General features: G+C 34.6%; 1 protein-coding gene across 6 annotated transcripts in view; it reads right to left on the reverse strand.

The window, feature by feature from the left end:
• PRPF39 (pre-mRNA processing factor 39) overlaps positions 1-20,219 on the reverse strand; it is a 38,909-nt gene that overhangs the window by 6,229 nt on the left and 12,461 nt on the right. For 2 of the 6 annotated variants that reach the window (XM_049612849.1, XM_049612850.1), the window contains exons 2-9: positions 13,939-14,285; positions 13,343-13,468; positions 12,576-12,694; positions 7,725-7,892; positions 2,884-3,049; positions 2,318-2,425; positions 592-756; positions 151-277 (exon numbers count right to left, since the gene is read on the reverse strand). In XM_049612849.1, the coding sequence (XP_049468806.1) occupies positions 151-277; positions 592-756; positions 2,318-2,425; positions 2,884-3,049; positions 7,725-7,892; positions 12,576-12,694; positions 13,343-13,468; positions 13,939-14,256 (1,297 nt within the window). In that variant the 5' untranslated portion in view covers positions 14,257-14,285. Of the gene's footprint in view, positions 1-150; positions 278-591; positions 757-2,317; positions 2,426-2,883; positions 3,050-7,724; positions 7,893-12,575; positions 12,695-12,822; positions 13,469-13,938; positions 14,286-20,219 lie in introns of those variants that run through there. The other 4 variants (XM_049612853.1, XM_049612852.1, XM_049612854.1 and 1 more) reach the window with 4 other exon arrangements.

Genomic DNA, 20,219 nt, shown 5'->3' on the forward strand with positions numbered 1-20,219 from the left:
AAAAAGTTTACCCCCTGAAGGAAGAAAAGCAAAAACAAAAAACAAGACTGACCTCTGCTCTATACCATCCCTCAAGACTCAATTCCTAGAACTTTATCTTGAAGTTAACTTAAAATCCCAAAAATATCAACTGAATTTCCTCATTCTTACCCTGCTGTTCCTCAAAAGCTGCCCAAAGCATATGCACCATGGGTTTCTTTGGGAGATGAATAGTGCAAGCTCTGCTGAAGACATGCCTCACTCCTTCAATGCTATGGTTTTCCATGTACTTGGCATACTACGTACAGAAACAGAGGAAATACTGAATAATTTACAGTTGAACAAGCCATTAAATATGTGACAGAACGATAAAATTCTATTTTTAAACCCATTCAGCACCTTTATTGAACCACTAGACTAGTTTCTGTAAGGAAGGACGAAGAGAGGCAACGAGGTTGGCATATGCAGCAGTCAAATCTGGTTGCAAGCAGACCATCTCCTAATGCAACAGATATAGTTATATGAACAACATTCAACAGAAGTACAAAAAAGGTTAGTCACTAGATCAATGTTTATAATATGTGCAAGTTTCAGAGCATATAATTTTCTTACCTTAATCCAAAACTCCTCATAGAGGGCACATGATATGACACATCTTTCAAAGAGAACCACAACTCGTTCATGAGTCCCGTTTTCTATTTCAAATTCTAAGTATTCTTTCCAGTTTTTTAGTTGTGCCTTCTCCAATGGTTTCACATGAAAATAAGGTCTTTTAATCTGTAACAAAAGTATAACAGGAAAAAAAAAGTAGGACATTGCAACGAAAGAAAACACTAGACTATAGGAACAATACAAACTATCTAAACTATGTACATAATTAATGATGGTGAACCAAGAAAATTTTCATCACCATATTTCATGATAAAAAAAACTTACAACTAAAACCCCTTAAATTTCTTAGGCTTTAAGAATTGAAGAAACAGAATGTATTCTTTATTTATTTAGTCATTTTAATGGCACTACATAATTTTTTTTATTTTCAGCAAATTTATTTCTTTATTGAGTAATTTAAAATTGAACAATTATGCTATATAACAGAAAGCAGATCAGTAGGTAACTGGGGCTAGGAGTGGGATACAGGTTACTGAATGAAATGGGGCCAAGGGAACTTTCTGGGATGACAGACTAGTTCTATGTCCTAATTGCTGTAGTGTGCCATACCATAATGTACATTATACATGCCAAAACTGAATTTACTAGCCAGTCACAAAAAACCAAATACTGTATGGTTCCACTCTCATATGAAAGGCCAGAATAGGTAAATCTATAGAAACATCAAGGAGATTAGCGGTACCTTAGGGCTAGAGCAGGCAGGTGAGGTAGTAGAGGGGTGACAGCTAAAAAGCAAGGTTTGTTTTGTTTTTTTAATGTGCATGTGCACACGAGCAGGAGAGGGGCAGAGAGAGGAAGAGAGAATCCCAAGCAGACTCCATGCTGTTAGCACAGAGCCCGATGTGGTGCTCTCTCTCACAAACCAGGAGATCATGACCTGAGCCAAAATCAAGAGTTGGATGCTGGGGCACCTGGATGGCTCAGTTGGTTGAGCGACCAACTTCAGCTCAGGTCATGATCTCGCAGTTTGTGAGTTCGAGCCCCGCGTCGGGCTCTGTGCTGACAGCTCAGAGCCTGGAGCCTGCTTCGAATTCTGTCTTCCCCTCTCTCTGCCCTCCCCTGCTCATGCTCTGTGTGTGTCTCTCTCTCCCTCAATAACAAATAAACGTCTTAAAAAAAAAAAAAAAAAAAAAAGTCGGATGCTTAAGCAACTCAGTGACCCAGGCGCCCCAAGGGTAAGGAATTTGTGAGGTGATGAAAATGTTCCAAAATGCACTATGGTGATTGCTGCATGTATCTGTGAATACACTAAGAACTACTGAATTATATACTTTAAATGGGTAAACTATATGGTAAGTGAATTATATCTCGATAAAGCTATTTCAAAAACAAAAATAATTAGAATCTGTGAGGGGAAAACCTTCATTTTACTACACATCTAAAATGGGTGTATTTTGTAATACGTAAAGTATGAACTCAAACTTGATTCGAAAAACAGAACTATAATAAAATGGTTCAGAGTAGACATATCTTGCAAATCAAGTAAATCTGAATTCATTCTATAAGATTCTAAAATTAATAACAGAAAACTGATAATGGTAGAGATAAGTGGGACAAATGTCTTATTACTTAAATAAACAAAATAGTAAAGACATTACTCAAAACGGAAAAATACATTATTCCTATCTTTATATTTTGAAGCCTATTACAAAACAAAAACACTTACACCTTCTTCAAATGTCCACCTTTTACTAACTTCATGCTCATTATAATTAAACATTTCTTGATGAATTTCAATGATTCTATGTCTCATGTTTTCTATTTCTGTAATTAGCTTGGGAAGAAAAAGAAAAAATTTAAATCACACAAGTTAGATAATGAAATTTTTTAATATTACTGCTTACATTTAAGTATTATTCACACCTACTTTAATCTTATAATTGTGATAAGTTTTAAGCTGTTATCAATTATGTGTAAAGTACAATTAACAATACTAAAAGTTAGTTAAAAATCTCCTTTAAAAAACCCACTTTCTCATGTGTGTATTTAAAAGGGGCTAGTAGATCACAACACAGGCAAAATGCCCCTTCTAAGCTATTTCCAGGTGTCTCATAGTAAAATAGATTCTCCACGTTAAATCTGTATTTAAACTACACCACAGCTAAAGAATTCCCACTTGCCTCAATCAGAAATTAATTTTATATGAGCTACAAGTGATACAACACATGAAGTAAAGGGATATAAAGTCTAGTTTCTCATGCATTCAAGGATTTTTTCCCTAAGTTTAGTTACCTTTGCTGGATCTGTTATGTCTTCAATTCCCGATGGTAGATCATCACCAGGAGGACCATCATCACCACTATGTCCATTTACAGAAGCTAATTCCCTTCGCAGCTGAATAAACTGTTCACCAGTTAACAGATCTCTAGGCAAGTTATTCTGTACATGTTCTTTAAATCTAAAAGAAGCCAATGAAAATAAATGCTCTATATACGAAGCGTAATTTTAGATCCCATTTTCAATTACTACTACACATTACTCTTCCAAAAAAATTCTGATTTAAAACCAAACCCTTTCCTTGTCTATGGTGAAAGCTACCACTTGATTAAATGGTCTACAGACAACTTAATTTTCTTCATGCCTTGGCAATGGAATGGAAAAAGCATGGAGAGGCATAAATCCAAATCCTAGTTCTGTCCATTATTAGTTATTTGACTTATGGGTTCCCTTCTTTATGTCTTGGCTTTCTCATCTGTAAAATGGCACAATGCTATTTTGCAAAGTTTTCTTTCTTTCTTTCTGCAAAATTACTTTAAAATGAAATAATAGTAATCCCTATTTAAATTATAAATGATCATTTATAAATGATCAACAAACATTTGTAGCTTCTTCCCACTTCTCAGTTACTCCTGAATCTGTGTCTGTGCCAAAAACTTCAATGAAATTGCCCTAATTAAAGCCACCAAGTGCCTTTTACATGCAAAATTAAATGGACACTTGTTTCACAGTACAGCCTCTATCCTAAACGTTATCACTATCACTTAAGTCTTCACTACTTAAGCCCTTTAACCACACTTTCCTTTTAGAACCTTCTTTGCCCTTGGCTCAGAGTTACTGCGTTCTTGGTTTTCTTCCAAGTCTCTGACTGATCCTTGATCTCCTCTGAGGGTTGTCCCTTCCTATCAGTCCCTAAATGTTAGGATTGCCAAGGACTCCATCTGACATTTTGTTCTCATCTATTTTCATTTAATTCATGCCCAATCTTATTAATACAGAAATAATAAGCATCCTATGGTGACTCTAAAAACTGTAACTCAAGCCCATACTTTTCTATCCAATTGCCAAAACTCTGCACAAAGAAATAGGTTAATTTTAAGCAAAAAGTGTTTTGGAAAAAAAGTCATTTCATTTTATCCATGCACACTAGTTTATATATATGCAAATTTTAATAAAAAACACCAAGCTAAAGACCTAAAATAGCTACACTATCTAAATTTGGAAATTTTATGCAACATCTTGAACTAATTGTGTCATTTCATCCACAATCAACACCCTCAGCATTTCTAATTTTGATTAATGGTACTGCCAACCACTCAGTTTCTACATCTCTTCTATTTTGCTTTTATCATTTACATTCCACTGGGTACCAGGTCCTATTGATTTCACCTTCTAAATATGTCTTCATGTCCTCATTTTTCACCTGGATAAATATAAACTGCTCTTCCAGCCTCTAGTCTCACTATTCCCATCTCAACCCCAATATTGCTATAAAAATATTAAAAAGTAAACATGAAAAACAAAATAGTAAACATGATCATATCCTCCCCGCCCCCCCCCCCCCCCAGCCCATGTCAAAATAACTTCAGTACATTTACCCTGCATTCAGGCTAAAATCCAATCTCCTTAGATAAAGTCTTTATGCTGATCCAAACCAACCTCTCCAATCAAATTATTACACATAGTTGTATATTTATCTTATGTTCCAATCTTATGGATATTTTCCCAAGTTTCTTAAAACTGATTTAGGCTACTGACACCTGAATTTTTATGGATTTTAAGGCTGTCACTCATGTATGTAAATAACATTGGAAACTAATCTAAATTTTGCATAGTCAATGGATACAGAGGCTTAACTTGGATCCGTTTCACCACTGGGAGACAAAAAATACAGACTTCCTTATTAAAAAAATTTTTTTAATGAAGAACTCAAAAGTATAGTAAGAAAATGAACAGATTTAATATTCATATAAATATTAAAATTGTTAGGATACAAATAAAAAAACTTTTAACTACTTACAGAGCACAAACTTAAAATAACTGCTATGTTATATAGGAAATTCTTTCAAATGGTGATAAAATAGGAATACTAAGCAGTAATTTTTCATCAGCCTTTTTTCTACTGAAAACTAATTTATTCAATAAAGAATGGCTGAGTATCTAATATACTGAGCCCTATTCCTAGGTATTAAGGATAAAAAGTATTAGTAAGTCTCAGAAACTGACCAATGTGCAAGAACTATATACAAGAGACATAAATTTAAAGTGGTGTTATTAGCGTTAAGACAATGTAAATAAATAGGCAGAGTGCTGGCACAAATGACAGAAATATTTTCTATTTTGCTAAACTAGAGAAAGTTTCATATAGAAAACATTAAGCTATCTGGTTTTGAGTCATATGAGCAACCAGACAAATGGGGAAGCAGAAAAGGTATCACAGCCATAGAAGTAAAAAATACTGCCCTTTGGGAAATTATCAGTATTTAGATATTATTTCTGGAGCTTAGGAACTACGAGGGCATGGGTCTGAGAAGTTAGATCACATCAACAAAGTCCACATGCTAACAATATTTTAAATTACTTTCTTAGAGATGTCATCAGTGTATATCCAGTATACAAACCTACACGACAGAAAAACTATTACAGGACTTAGAACACTTTTTTAAAAAAATATGCGCTTCCTCTTCTACACTTTCAACAAGATTGACGGCCAACACCATTCACACATAACTTGTTTGAGCCTTTATTTCTACAACTTAAATGGTATATAATCTTTTACATAGCTAGTGCTAAATAAACAACTAAGTAGGAGGAGTGTATTAGGCAAAAGAAAACATTCCCCTAGTTCTCAAAGCAGTTAGTCATGTCATAAGATTTACTTACACAAACACTACTTGTGAGTTTGCTATATACACTGATAAGGAAAATGTCAAAATATTAAAAGAACAAGAGCAGATTAAAGAGCAATATTTGTAATGCAATCCACTAATGTCTATTATAAGCATCTATACATTTTTAAAAATCTAGTGGGATATTCATTTAATAACAAAAAAAAAAAGATGTGGAGGAAACTATACCAAGAACTTTGGAGCCACACTGTCTACGTTCCAAACAGCTTCCAACTAACTAACTCTGTGACATCATGCAAGTATTTTAATCTATCTGTGCCTCTACTTCCATAAAATGGGGATAATAATAGTACCTATACCTCACTGGCTTCATGTGAGGATTAAATTAACTATATGGGATTCAGAACAGCATCTCGTACATGGCAAATGGTATATGACAAGTGTTTCCTAATTTATCTTTCTTACCAACAATAAAGTTCTTATTGTCACAGACTTTGTATCTATACGATAGATCCTAGAAAAATTGGCATGTGAAAAGGCACCCTCTTGTTCTCATAAGGATTTTTAAAAACTTTGTATTCATTCATTCTTTCAAACATTCACCAAGCATTTGCATATGGGAAGTCTTGTGTTAATAATGTCTTTTAGCAAGTTTCTGCCTAGAAACCTGTGCATCTCCTATACTCCATAAAAAAAACAAAGACAGGGGCGCCTGGGTGGCGCAGTCGGTTAAGCGTCCGACTTCAGCCAGGTCACGATCTCGCGGTCCGTGAGTTCGAGCCCCGCGTCAGGCTCTGGGCTGATGGCTCGGAGCCTGGAGCCTGTTTCCGATTCTGTGTCTCCCTCTCTCTCTCTGCCCCTCCCCCGTTCATGCTCTGTCTCTCTCTGTCCCAAAAATAAAAATAAAAAAAAAACGTTGAAAAAAAAAAAAAAAAAAAAATAACAAAGACAGTATATTCAGATCTACATCATTCCTATTCCTAAACTGGATCAGCATAACTTCTGTCTTTAGCAAATTGATCCACAGTACTTTTCAGATGCTTCATTAAGTCTTCTACTTTTTCAGTAAAGAAAAATTTAGAAAATCCTTCAAAAAGTACCTAACTTACAGCCTTTAACACAATACTACTTATAAAAATTGTAACATAACTATAGAAAATATGGTAGCTAAAAAAGCAAGTATTTATCAACATAGTAAATACTTACAACACATACTTTCTTGTTCAGAAAGACTTTGAGTCCATATCAGTGGGACACTTTGAGTACATCAGAAAACAGAATGTGGAAATCGTATCACACAGAATTAGTTGTTTTAACAGTACTCATAAAAATGAAATGATACCAGTCAGGACAAATTCATAGTGGAAAATTTAAATGAAATTATTTTTGATTTTGATTTTGATATAAACAGATCTAGATTTACTACATAAATAATAGATCTTTCACAGTTTTGAACATAAGGTATTATATGAATCACAAAAATGTACCTTTAGTACATCATTAAGTTGTTTTTTTTTTAACTTTTTTTTCTTAAGTAATCTCTACACCCAAAGTGGGGCTCAAACTTAAAACCCTGAGACTGAGTCATATGCTCCACTGACTAAGCCAACCAAGGCATCCTAAGTAAATCATTAAGTTCTAAATAAGCATCTTTATGTGCCATGTACACTGTTAATTTAGTACCACAAAAAATAATTAAAATTTGATTCTATTTTCTCATTCTTCACCACTCTGAAATATCTTAGGAGTCCCATTATTCTTCATCTATAAAAGGGGTATAGAGAAACTTCTGTTTAAATATGGTTAAAATTCCTAAACATTTCATAAGGTATGTGGAAAAATATCAAAATTCAAAAGTGTGTAAATTGTGATTATCAAGCAAGAAACTTTATTCCTGTTTGTATCTGAAAGAATCTTACATGACATTTCAAGAGAATTACAATCCTCAATATTAAGAATTACCTGATTAATCATAATATATCTTAATGATCGGACTTTTCCACCCACCTCTGAAAATGATGACTGTACAGCTGTGTTGGAATACCAAGAATGCGATCATATATAGCTGTAACTTCTCTCAGGTTTCCCTGTTCATTTTCCCAGTTTATATACATTTCCCATAGTCTGTCAGATCGGAAATCTGTTCCTGCAGCTAAAACAGCATGCTCGAAAGTTCTGAAAAATTAAATTACTTCTAAGTTATCTTTCCAAGATAAAATCACTTTTAAAATATTATTTCTACACCCTGCAATATATACAGATATCAAATCCTTAAGTTGTACGCCTAAAACTATTATGTCAATTATACCTCAATTTCAAAAAATTTTTAAAAATTAAAACATTATTTCTAAATTTCAGAAGATTATGCTAAATTCAAAATTACATTCAACTGCTTCTCATATAAGCAGGGAGCAAAAAGCAGAAGGAATAACAAAAGTATACAATAACTAATTATTAAAAAAGAGTAAGGAAACAAAAAGGGAATATATGTATGTTTATAGAATTTTATCTTATACAGAATTATAATGCAAAACATACACACTGCAAACATATAGAGTGTCAATGCAGACACTTAAATATTTGTTAAACTTGAAATGTTGAATAGATACATTTAGGGCAGAAGACAGAAACTAATTTTATCTCAATTTAAGGAATAATTTTCTGGAAAAATAACTCCAAGAAGGGACCCAGCTGCCTTGTAACGGAATGAGAAGTAGACATATATTTTAAAACTTTCAAAAGTCTCTCCTGCTACATCTCCAGCTAACTAAAAAATAACTAAAAAACAAACAAAAAAAACACATGTATTTTTAAACTACCTAACTCATTTCAAAGAGATTTTTGTAAGCAATTTTAATCACTGGATTTGACATCCCGATGGGATAAAACTTTTAGATACACATTTTCAAAATAAGTATCTTATAATCAACAGGGGTTTTTAACAGTATAAAAGTACCCTGCCTAGATTAACCTACAACTTTAATACAATCCCAATCAAAGCTCTAACAAATTTTGAGTGGGTCAGGTAAAACAAATTCTAACACTGAGCTAACATACAAAAAGGGCAATGCAGTGGCATTTTCCTGAAAGACATCAAAAGAAATTAGGAAGCTATAGTAATTAAAAGTATGGCACTAGCCAGGTAACATAAAAATGGATCACAAAATAGTTTCAAGAAAACAAAATAGATCAATGTACATGTGAAAGATTAGTATATGATAAAGAAGTTATTTTAAACCAACATAGAAAAGCCTGACAAAATAAAAGGTTAATTTGTGTCTTAAAAAAGATAACAAATTTAAATGCTAGATGAATAAATGGTAACAAAAAACTATTAACAAATTAGAAGAAAACACCAGATTTATATATTCTTGACAAGATAGGCACAAAACTCAGACACCAACAAAAGATTAAAGACTGAGCCACATTAAGAAAAAAATGATAAAAAGACACGATAAAGAAACATCCTAAACAAACTTTAAAGAATGTGTTATGTGCTAAAACTGGAGGGAATATGTTAAGATAGGTAATAAAGGATTGAGTGTGTATGTGTGTGCGTGCACATGTGTATGTTTATATCTAACCTTTTTAAGACAGTAAAACACATGTTACTGCCCCTGCAGAATCCCAAAATGATTCAGGAAATTAACACACCAGACACTAAGAAAAGTTGGGGAGTTGGGAGAGGAAGTATGATAAGAAGGTAATGAACTAAAGACAGGATGTTACAAGATTTGTTTAATGAATGGTAAGAAACCTTAAACCCTCTTCTTTTCTGCCCAGCTATGGGATTTCAGGAGCTAGGTATACATTCTCCAGGCAGATCAGATGATCCTTAAATGAGAAACCACCTGACACAGGAGTATGATATAAGAATACCAACACTGGGATTCCCCCAACAAAAACCTGAGTGGCCACTTGATCACGCTACTGTGAAGCTTGCCAGGCCAACTAATAGCCCACAAATAAGACCCACAGAGCTTACATTCCATTTATTAAAATCACACCTTTCACATGAACACAAATCCAGATATCAGACAAGTCAAGAGACAAAAACAAGTAAACAGAAACACTTTAGAGGAAACAGTGCTGGGAGTAGAGGAAAACATCAACATTTCTTAATACCTTTTAAAAAATAATAAAAATACATTAACCCACATAACAGGAATAGGAGACTATAAGAACAGGAACAATGAGGGACACGTGGGTGGCTCAGTCAGTTAAGCAACCGACTCTTGATTTTGGTTCAGGTCATGATCTCATGCCTCATGGGATTGAGCCCCACACTGTCAGCATGGGGCCTGCTTGAGATTCTCTCTCCTTCTCTCTCTGTACCTCCTCTGCTCGCATACACATGCTGTCTCACAAAAATAAACTTAAAAAAAAAAAAAACAGAACAACGAACAAGAAAGATTCTTGGACGTTAAAAAACTGATGGCAGATATTAAAAATCCAATACAAGGGTCACAGAAATACCTCAAAAAGTCAAACAATATCTGACATGAAAAAAAGTAAAAGATAAGAAAATTAAATGACTAAAACAAGATCCAATGTCCAACAACTAAAACAGAGAAAAACATAGAAAGGAAATTAGCAACACAAAAATAAATACAATACTAATTATTTTGTTTTATTTTAATTTTATTAAGTACACTCTACACCCAACATGTAGCTTAAACTCACAACCCCAAGATCGAGAGCTGCATGTTCTATGGACTAAGCCAGCCAGGTACCCTAATAATAACATTTCTCAGAACAGAAAGACATGAGCACCCTAGATTGAAAAGACCCACTAAGTAAAACACAATGAATTAGAAAAAGAAAACCCACGCCAAAGCATATCACTAGAAAACTGTATTTTGGGGGCGCCTGGGTGGCTCAGTTGGTTAAGCATCTGACTCTTGACTTCAGCTCAGGTTATGATCTCACAGCTCATGAGATCAAGCTCATGTCTGTGTTAGTAGCACAGAGCCTGCTTGGGATTATCTCTCTTCCTCTCACTCTGCCCCTCCCCTGCTCACACTCTCTCAAAATAAGTAAATAAACAAAGATCTACTCTTTAAACAAAAAAACAAACAAAACTGCATTTTTATCAAAGATAAATCATTTTATAAGCTTCCATGAGGAAAAACAAGTCATATAAAGGGAATCCAGAAGAGCATTATCATACTTCTGAATAACAACACCAGAAGCAATATGAGAATGGAGAGATGCCTTCAAAGCCCTAAGGAAAAATTATTTCCAACTCGAAGTTCTATACCCCACTGGACCATCAACTAAGTGTTTCAGGCATACAAAATCTTAATTTTTTTTTCATCCCAAGCATCCTTTATCAAGAAGTTACACTCCTCTAAAGGCACACATCAATCAAGAAAAAGTAGCATCTAATAAACTCTCAAAAATAGAGCCTGAAACCCAGGAAAGAAGTAAAGACATATGCTAGAATTAGGAGAAGAAGGAAATTCCAAAATAACTGCTGTACGATAGATAGAAACAGAGACTAATCCAGACTACAGAAAAGAAGGTTCCAAGAAGAATACCCCGCCAAGACGAAGGGTAAAAAATGGAATTTCTATATTTCTGAGTATAACTTTAACAGTTTTCAGATTAAGTAGAATAACACTAGATATATACACTTTTTTAGCTTCAAAAAATGACTTAACAAAGCATTCGTACATCGTGGAAAGTCTGTATTAGTACTGACTACTGAAATTAGCTGTTGGGAGGGAGTGGGAAATTTTAAATGTTCAAAGAAAAACTAAGCAAATGGGAAAAAAGAGGGAGATGTAAGAAAGGGTAATTAACTCCAAGAAAAATAGAAGGCTTTGAAACCTATCCATTGTGGAAAATAAGTAAAGGGAAAACAGAGTATACATTAGCTAAAGTTCTCCTCTACCATCACAGAATCTTAAGAACTGAAGAGACAGAAAAGAGCAGTAAAGAATTGCTATTATAAACATGTGGGAAAATGTCAGAAAAAACAGCTAAAATAGTTCAACAGGGGTTTAACACTTAAGCAGTTTAACACTGACTTTTTAAACTATATGCACATACTTTGATAAAAAAAGAAAACACATTTTAAAATGCCTATAATCAGTAAGAAAAAGACAATCCAAAAGTAAAATGAGCAAATGATATGAACAGGCAATGAGTAAACGGCTTATACGAGTATATGAAAAAAACAACAAACTAGGATGAACAATCTAGAGATACACAAACTAAAATAACGAGCTACCACTGGAAGTGGCATGGACAGCTTTGGGAAATAAGACCACTCATGTATACTGTGGGAATTTAAAAATGACACCACTTTTGAAATAACACTTGATAAAACTTAGCCCTGGATTCTCTTTGACAGAAATTCCATTTCTAGCATGCTCTACATAAATAATGACTTTGTACAGACATGTTTACTACAGCACTGATTATTTCCTATGAATAAGGATTTGGTCAAATAAAAGATAGTACCTTTGACACTACAAAATACTTACGCAATGGTTAAAAATATACAGTAGGGAGAGATTCCAAAGCATTCTGTTATATTTTTTAAAAAATCATATATGTACAAAATGCACACATGTATGTACATCTATGTATGTATTAAAGAACACACAATTCATAAACCACAAAAGAAATGGGATTGGGGACATAAGGAACAGAGGTGTCAAATGAAGGAGGATATTTTTATTTGCAATTTTTATATTCATGCATTAAGTTTATTACATGTATCATTTTTTTAAATAGTGAAAAAGAAATACATGTTAAACATTCAGTTTACCATTCATAAGTAGTTCTATTATCAACATCAGAATACTTATTCCTACTTTGAATACATTTGAATATCAATGTTTCCCATACCCTCTTATTGTGCTGTTTGTCTCAGGATCACCAGGGTCCAATGTTTCTTTTAAGAAGTTTATATAATGTATCCATAGGTCAACACTAAGAGGTATTGCCTGAAGCCCCCGCCGATACACCTAAGAAGAAAACAACAAACTGTACTTCAAATATTTAATTATTTCTTAACAGAGAGGCAACACTGTGTTATCCGGTGAACCTTAGAAATACTAATTACTGGAATTTTGTTTAAATAATCTACCATTACCATTTGGGTGGAGGTTGGATAGAACATGGCAATGTTCTGATCCCCACGTGCAGAGTCTTGATCTTCAAAGCGCAGCAGTCCCTGCATTCTGACCGGGTTGTGTGGGCAGGCTTTGGGTTACAGACCATAGGGCACAGACCCATTAGAGCATCAATGACAGCGTCTGACCAAAAATGCAATAAGACGTAGCAAATGTGACTAGCAAACCAACTATATTGTTTGGAAAATGAGAAATAAATGTAAGTGAGAGAAAAGCCCTGCCCTACTTGTTAAGCTGCAGTGTAATACAGAGGCTTGCACTGCAAAGCTTGACAAACTGTAGAGGTTTAACGCACCTGCCAACAAAGAGAGAAAATATTAGCTACAAATGCCACAAGAGTGACAAATGCAAATAAAATACCCTATAAAATTGTTTGACCATAAATCGTAGGTACTGCCAGCCAAAAAAAAAAGTCTTTGTTTTGTTATTATTTGGCTTACAGTACCTAATGGAGACAATTTTATTCAGTAATGTACGCACCTCATCTGATTGTTTAATGTTGTCATGCCGCTTTTCAAGGTCTGCATACTTTTTCCAGTAACCATAGCAATACGGATAGTGTATGAAAAATTTGTCAAACGCTTTCCTGGCAGCCATCAAGTGATTCTGATGAAAATAAAACAAGGTGTTTAAAAACCTTGGAGGTTTCTGTCAGAAAATATTTATTATTTCTTCCAAATGTAATATCTCAAAATAAATGACAGGTTTAAAAACCACACACACAACATCTCTTTTTCCTGCATATACAATCTTAATCCTTTGAAACAAAAGGACATAATTCTGTTGAATAGCAAGGTATTCAAAGGTAACCTTTTAATTCAGTGATTCTACACATGCATGCATGCACACACACACCAATTTTTACAAATGTCAGACTTTGAGTCTATTAATATTGTCTTTCCATAACATACAAATGCTATGAAAGTTATCCTTTGAAGCCAAAATGTACATATCCAATGTTATTCAACTTAATCTGAAAATTATAAAAGATGCAACTTTAATTACAAAACAATAAAGCCTCATCAGGTATTACTTGATTAACCTGTCCCTCTAGTCCCATTTAAATAGTTACTAACCTCCTGTTCTACATACTGAAGCAAATATACCCAGCCTGTAAAATCCTGAGGATTGTTTTCTACAGTTTTCCAGAATTTTTCATATTCAGGAGGGAAATTTGCTTCCGTTTCTGTCACTGGAAGGTCCACAACATTTGTTATTTCATTTTCTTCTGTAGATGTATTCACATTAGGAGATCCATCAGGGGACTGTTCCATTTCCGTAACATTCATAATCTCAGTACTGAAATCAGCAGACTGTTCTACCACTACCTCTGAACTGTTGCCTGTGCTGCCATTAGTAGAATTTCTGTACTCTTCCATGTGAGAATTTTGCATAGTTGCTTATTTTGTCTTCAGTTAATGATCTGTGGAAACACAAAGAGGAACATCTTCTAAATGTTTATTTGTCATCATCGAAATCACCTTTTAAAAGCCGCAGTTACTAAAGCAATAGTAATTTAGTTACTAAAGCAATATAGTAATTTCATTCTGATCTCTCCTGTAAGTTATTATTAGCAAGTTTATTAGTTTCTGTATTTAAATTTTTTTAAGTTTATTTATTTATTTTGAGAGAGACAGAGCCAGCACAAGTGGAGGAAGGGCAGAGAGAAAGAGAGAGGAAGAGAGAATCTCAAGCAGGCTCCCAGCTGCCGGCGCAGAGTCCAATGTGGGGCTTGAAACCGTGAGATCATGACCTGAGCTGAAAGAAAGAGTCAGACGCTTAAATGAGTGACCCAGGTGCCCTATTAGTTTCTGTACATATAAAAAAATAAAAAATTAAATAAAAAATTAATGTTTATCTATTTTTGAGAGAGAATGCAAGTAGGTGAGGGGCAGAGAGAGAGGGAAACACAGGATCTGAAGCAGGCTCCAGGCTAGTTTCTATATTATAAATGAATTTCTATAACATCTAAATTTCCCCAAAAGTTGCCATTTTATTGCTGGGTGCTTGAGTAAAAGTGAAGTAAAGATGGATTTAATTCATTCTTCAATAATTGAGTGTTATGCCTGCTCCCTCAAAATAATCATATCTAGAATTCAATGTTTCCTAGCTAGCTAAAAATAAAAAACCCAATGTCTAAATTTATCTTGCTATTAATCCTGGGAAACCAAAATATCTTTAATATTTGTTCTGTAGGATAAAAATAAAATTAACAGGGGCGCCTGGGTGGCTCAGTCGGTTAAGCGTCCAACTTCAGCTCAGGTCACGATCTCACGGTCCGTGGGTTCGAGCCCCGCGTCGGGCTCTGGGCTGACGGCTCAGAGCCTGGAGCCTGCTTCTGATTCTGGGTCTCCCTCTCTCTCTGCCCCTCCCCTGTTCATGCTCTGTCTCTCTCTGTCTCAAAAATAAATAAACGTTAAAAAAAAAATTTTAAAAAAAATAAAATTAACAAAACATATTCTGGTCTTGGATATAAATGTTTCAGAGAGAGGTTCATTACTTAGCTGAGGATAAAGTTTTAGAAAGGAGAAAGAAAACACACATACTTATAAATTTAAAACTGCTAGCAACTAGGTTTAACTTTTTTAATTTATTTTGAGAGAGAGAAAGCACGCACACGAGCATGCATAAGAGCAGGGGAGGAGCACAGTGAGAGGTAGAAAGAGAGAATCTCAAGCAGACTTCATGCTGTCAGAGCAAAGCCCGACACAAGGCTCAATCCCACAAACTATGAGATCATAACTTGAGCTGAAACCAAGAATCAGATGCTTAACCAGCTGAGCTACCCAGGTACCCTTAGGTTTGATTTTATTACAGAAGATACAAAATAAGATTTAAAAAAATTAAAGTGATTTTTTTAATGAATAAAGTTATTAAAAATACATTTATGGATAGCAACTGCATAAAGTCTTTTAAATTAAATCATCTCAGGGGTGCCTGGGTGTCTCAGTTAAGCATCTAACTTTTGATTTCGGCTCAGGTCATGATCTCATGTTTTGTGATATCCAGCCCTGCATGGGTTCCATGCTGAGAAATGGAGCCTGTTTGGGATTCTCTCTCCCCCATCTGTCTGTACCTCCCGTGCTCATGCTCTACCCCCCATAAATAAACATTTTTGAAATATAATAAATTAATCATCTCATTAAGAGCACAAAATAGTAAGAGATTATTCTTTTATCCTATAAAATTTTTTTAATGTTTATTTTGAGAGAAAGAGAAGGAGAGAGCTTACATGCACAAGCGAGTTGGGAAGGGGCGCAGAGAGAATCCCAAAGCAGGCTCCAAACTCTGCACCGAGCCTGATGCAGGGGTATCTCATGACCTGAGCCAGTATCAAAAGTCAGACCCATAACCAACTGAGCGACCCAGGCACCCCTATCCTATAAAATATTAACACAATAGATTTTAACAGCTGGCTTCATCCCTTTCACTAACAGTTAAAATAGAAACTGAATCATTAAATCATAAAATGTGTCTTATTTATTAAAGTGAGGGATTATTCTCAAAACTAAACAGACCATAAAACTGATTTACTCTTAAAATATGCTCAGAATACACAATTACTTAATATAGTACAATATAATTAAAAAGATGACTAAGACTCTAAGTAATTCAAAAAAAGAAATGAAAGTGACCAATAAACATGAAAGCATCATATCTTTACTAATAAGGATGTAAATTAAAATGAGATATTAACTTGGCAACAATTAGAAAGATATCTCTTGGGTGGACAGTCAAGTAAAATGTACCAAATGGAAATTGTGTGTATTTCATGTTATAGAAATAATCACACAAAAACATTTATTTGTTCAAAAGCATTCATTACAACACTGTATAACAGCAACCAGAGAAGGAAGTACTAACAGAATTGCTTTAGTAAATGGCATATTTATACAAAATAATAATTAAAAAGGAAATACATACATTTGTATTGATATAGAAAGATGTTCATTATGTGTATACTATATACATGAAAACACAGAGACACACAGGTATTTATACCAAATAAAATGAAACACAATAAAAATATTTGATATTAACACCTGTTCTCCCTATATAACTGGGCTGATGATTACTTCTTTTGGCTTATCTGCAATAATTTGGCTCAAGCAAAGGAAAAAAGGAGGCATTTTGTTTCGTTCTAAGAAAAGCCAGCTATGCATGCCAATGGCTGCCTGGCTGCCTTTTTTTTTAATGTCTACTTTAAAAAGCTGGGTTTCCCGGGGGTGCCTGGGTAGCTCAGTCGGTCGGTTAAGGTACAACTTCGGCTCAGGTCATGATCTCAGGGTTTGTGGAATTCAAGCCCCGCACTGGGCTCTCTGCCGTCAGCACAGAGCCCACTTAGGATCCTCTATCTCTCTGTCTGCTCCTCCCGAGTTCATGTGCACACATACATACACACTCTCTCTCTCTCAAAAATAAATAAACATTTAAAATGAAACCTTAAAAAAAACAACTGAGTTTCCTTACAGTCTATACAGAAATTCTCAAATGCAGCTCCATGCAATAGTCACCTAGTAGGCCATTTTTTTAAAATACAGATTCCTTGGTCCCAACTCCAATGATTCTGAGATGCAGACTCAGCCCCAGAAAGTTGTACTTCTACCAAGTTCTCTAAGTAACTCAGAAGAACAGAAACTTACTCATGGGTAAACTCTGAACAATGGAACCACTGGATCAAAGAATACGTGTATATTAAATCTGAGAAGATGCTGACATTTCACCTCTAGAAAAATTGCATTAGCCATGTGGCAAGACACTGTTAGTTGCCTAATCCAATATCCCCTCTCACCATCTTCCTAATAAAACACTGTTCTTGGTCAAAGTAGCAATATACCTAATCCCATATAAGGAAGGAATCATGAGACTGAAAAAAACATCTGCTACAGAGCCCTGGGAAAGATTCTGCTTTTCTGATTAAACGGAACAGTCACAAATAGTGTAGGTTCTACCAATTTCTTCTCACCTTGAACATTATCGTATCTAAAACAACCTATGTCCGTGAAGCAGTCAATTAGGGGTTGGCCAGGAAAATTAAGAGAGCCAGCCCTGGGGCACCTGCTGGCTCAGTAGGAAGAGCGTGCAACTCTTAGTTTGAGCCCCACATTGGGTATAGAGATTACTTAAATAAACATTTTTTTTTTCAAACATGCCAAGGGCACCGGGGTGGCTCAGTCAGTTAGGTGTCCAGCTCTTGATTTTTGGCTCAGGTTATGATCTCATGGTTCAGAGTATCGAGCCCCACGTCAGGCTCTGTGCTGATAGTGTGGATTCTCTCCCTTCCTCTCTCTCTGCCCCTCCTCTGCTCTCTCTCTCAAAATAAATATTTTAATTAAAAAAAAATCTCAAATGCCAGCCCTAACATCATCAAGCTACTAACAACACAATGTCAACTTCACACAGTACGAGAAAGTAAGTCCCTATTAGTTTAAACTACTATCAATAGACAGGTTTTCTATTATTTGCAGACAAATGAAGTCCTAATTTCTATTACTTGCAGACAAATGAAGTCCCACTAACAATGCATTAGAATGGCCATTTCTCCATTTCCCCTTGTCAGCTGTAAGTACCATAAAACTTAATTTTTGTTTATCTGATTAAAAAAAAAAAGTAGTACCTCATTGTGATTTGCATTTAACTATGAAAAAGCCCAATTTCTATTTTTTTCTTTTTTTCTTAAATGCCTTTTCACAACCTATATTCACATTTTCTATTGCATTACTAATTTTTATTCTTATTGGCTTATATAAGTTCTTTGTAAACTAAGGAAATATGATCTTCATTGTAAAACATTTTCTGTGAGTTTGCCTTCTTACTAGCTTATGTGTATAGAAGGTCAATTGTCAAACAGATATGAAATCCAAACTTTAATACATGTTTAAAACATTATTTAAAAATACAGTATGAAGCAAATTTTTTCCCAAAAAAGAAATTTAACATATTAAATCAGGAGACTTTTTGAGGCTGAATGCCACTGGAAGAATTAACTATAATCAGCTAAATCTAAGGAATGTTAAAAAAGAAGTGGGAAGGGATGGGAAGAGTAGAGAGAAGAAAAAAATAAAAAAAGATGAGGGGGGAATTCAGATGGAAACAAAAAGTTTTTAATGCCTGATGTATATCCAGTACTATATTACATTGCTGGTAGAGCATACCTAAGTATAAGATAAAGTTCTTATCAATTCAGTGGGAGAGAGATCAAAAAACCAGGCAAAACAGAGAGAATTTCAAATGAAACAAAGTTTAGAGAAATCAACTGAAAATTACAGCCATCTAGAAGAGCCTCATGAAATACAGAACGTGGTCTTAACTTTGAAAAGCTGTAAGTTTTAGAATAATAGGAAAATAATTACTCCAGAATAGAAGAAAAGTCCACTTGACTTGATAGAATAATCTTTCTTGACAGACAAACGGGTAGAATTTAGGACTGATTCAGAGACAAGAGAAACTGACCAGAATGAACAGGGTTTTATGGGGAAAGTGGAAGGTAAGCAGCAGGTAAGCAGGGTAGAGCCAGAGGGATTTGAGAAGAAAAGACAGAGATGAAGTCTACAGAGGATTCTGAGAAGAAATAAAACAAGCAGCAATCTCACCAGTATATAGTATAGGAGAATTCAAAGTACAGTATTACACTACCAGAAAAAATAAGTTACTGCTTAATGTCCTAAGCTTTTCCAGGCTTAAGCCATTTGAAAGCCTAGAAAAAGGCAAAGAAGTTCTCAATTTATTTTTTCCTTTTCCCCCCTTCTTTAAAGACACATTTGAAGATTAATATGTAAATCAGTCACTGACTTGTGTCCTTTTATTTCAAAGCCACTCAAAAAAACAAAGAATGTTGGCTGATACATTGAGTCATTTACTACCAGCCCTACTCTAATAGCACACTTAAGTGGAACAAAATGGTTTCTTCTGGAATCAGCAAATTTACCACACCCCTGCATCTTCAGACATTATCAATTACTCCACACCCTGCAATTAAAGTGTTGTAAGAAGGATTAAGAACATCATCCTTACCCTTAGGGAGATCATTTTTTCTGATTACTCCAAAAATCACATAGCCAAAAGAATACACTAAAGTTATTTTTCAGTAAGTTATTCCAACACATTCTTCATAATGTGGCAATTAACTGGTCTCACTTTATTCTTAACAACAATAACTTCCAATTAGCAAAACCGCAAAGGGGTAAAAAAATAACAAAAGGAAGAAGACAACAGCATGGTTTTAGCATAAAAACAAACGCACCAATAGAACAAAGAGCCCAGAAAGAAACTTTTGCATATATAAATGATTTTCTTTTTAAGTTTTTATTTAAATTCTAGTTAGTTAACATATAGTATATTGGCTTCAAGAGAATTC

Source organism: Panthera uncia (assembly GCF_023721935.1).
Source record: "Panthera uncia isolate 11264 chromosome B3 unlocalized genomic scaffold, Puncia_PCG_1.0 HiC_scaffold_1, whole genome shotgun sequence".
Taxonomy (NCBI): domain Eukaryota; kingdom Metazoa; phylum Chordata; class Mammalia; order Carnivora; family Felidae; genus Panthera; species Panthera uncia.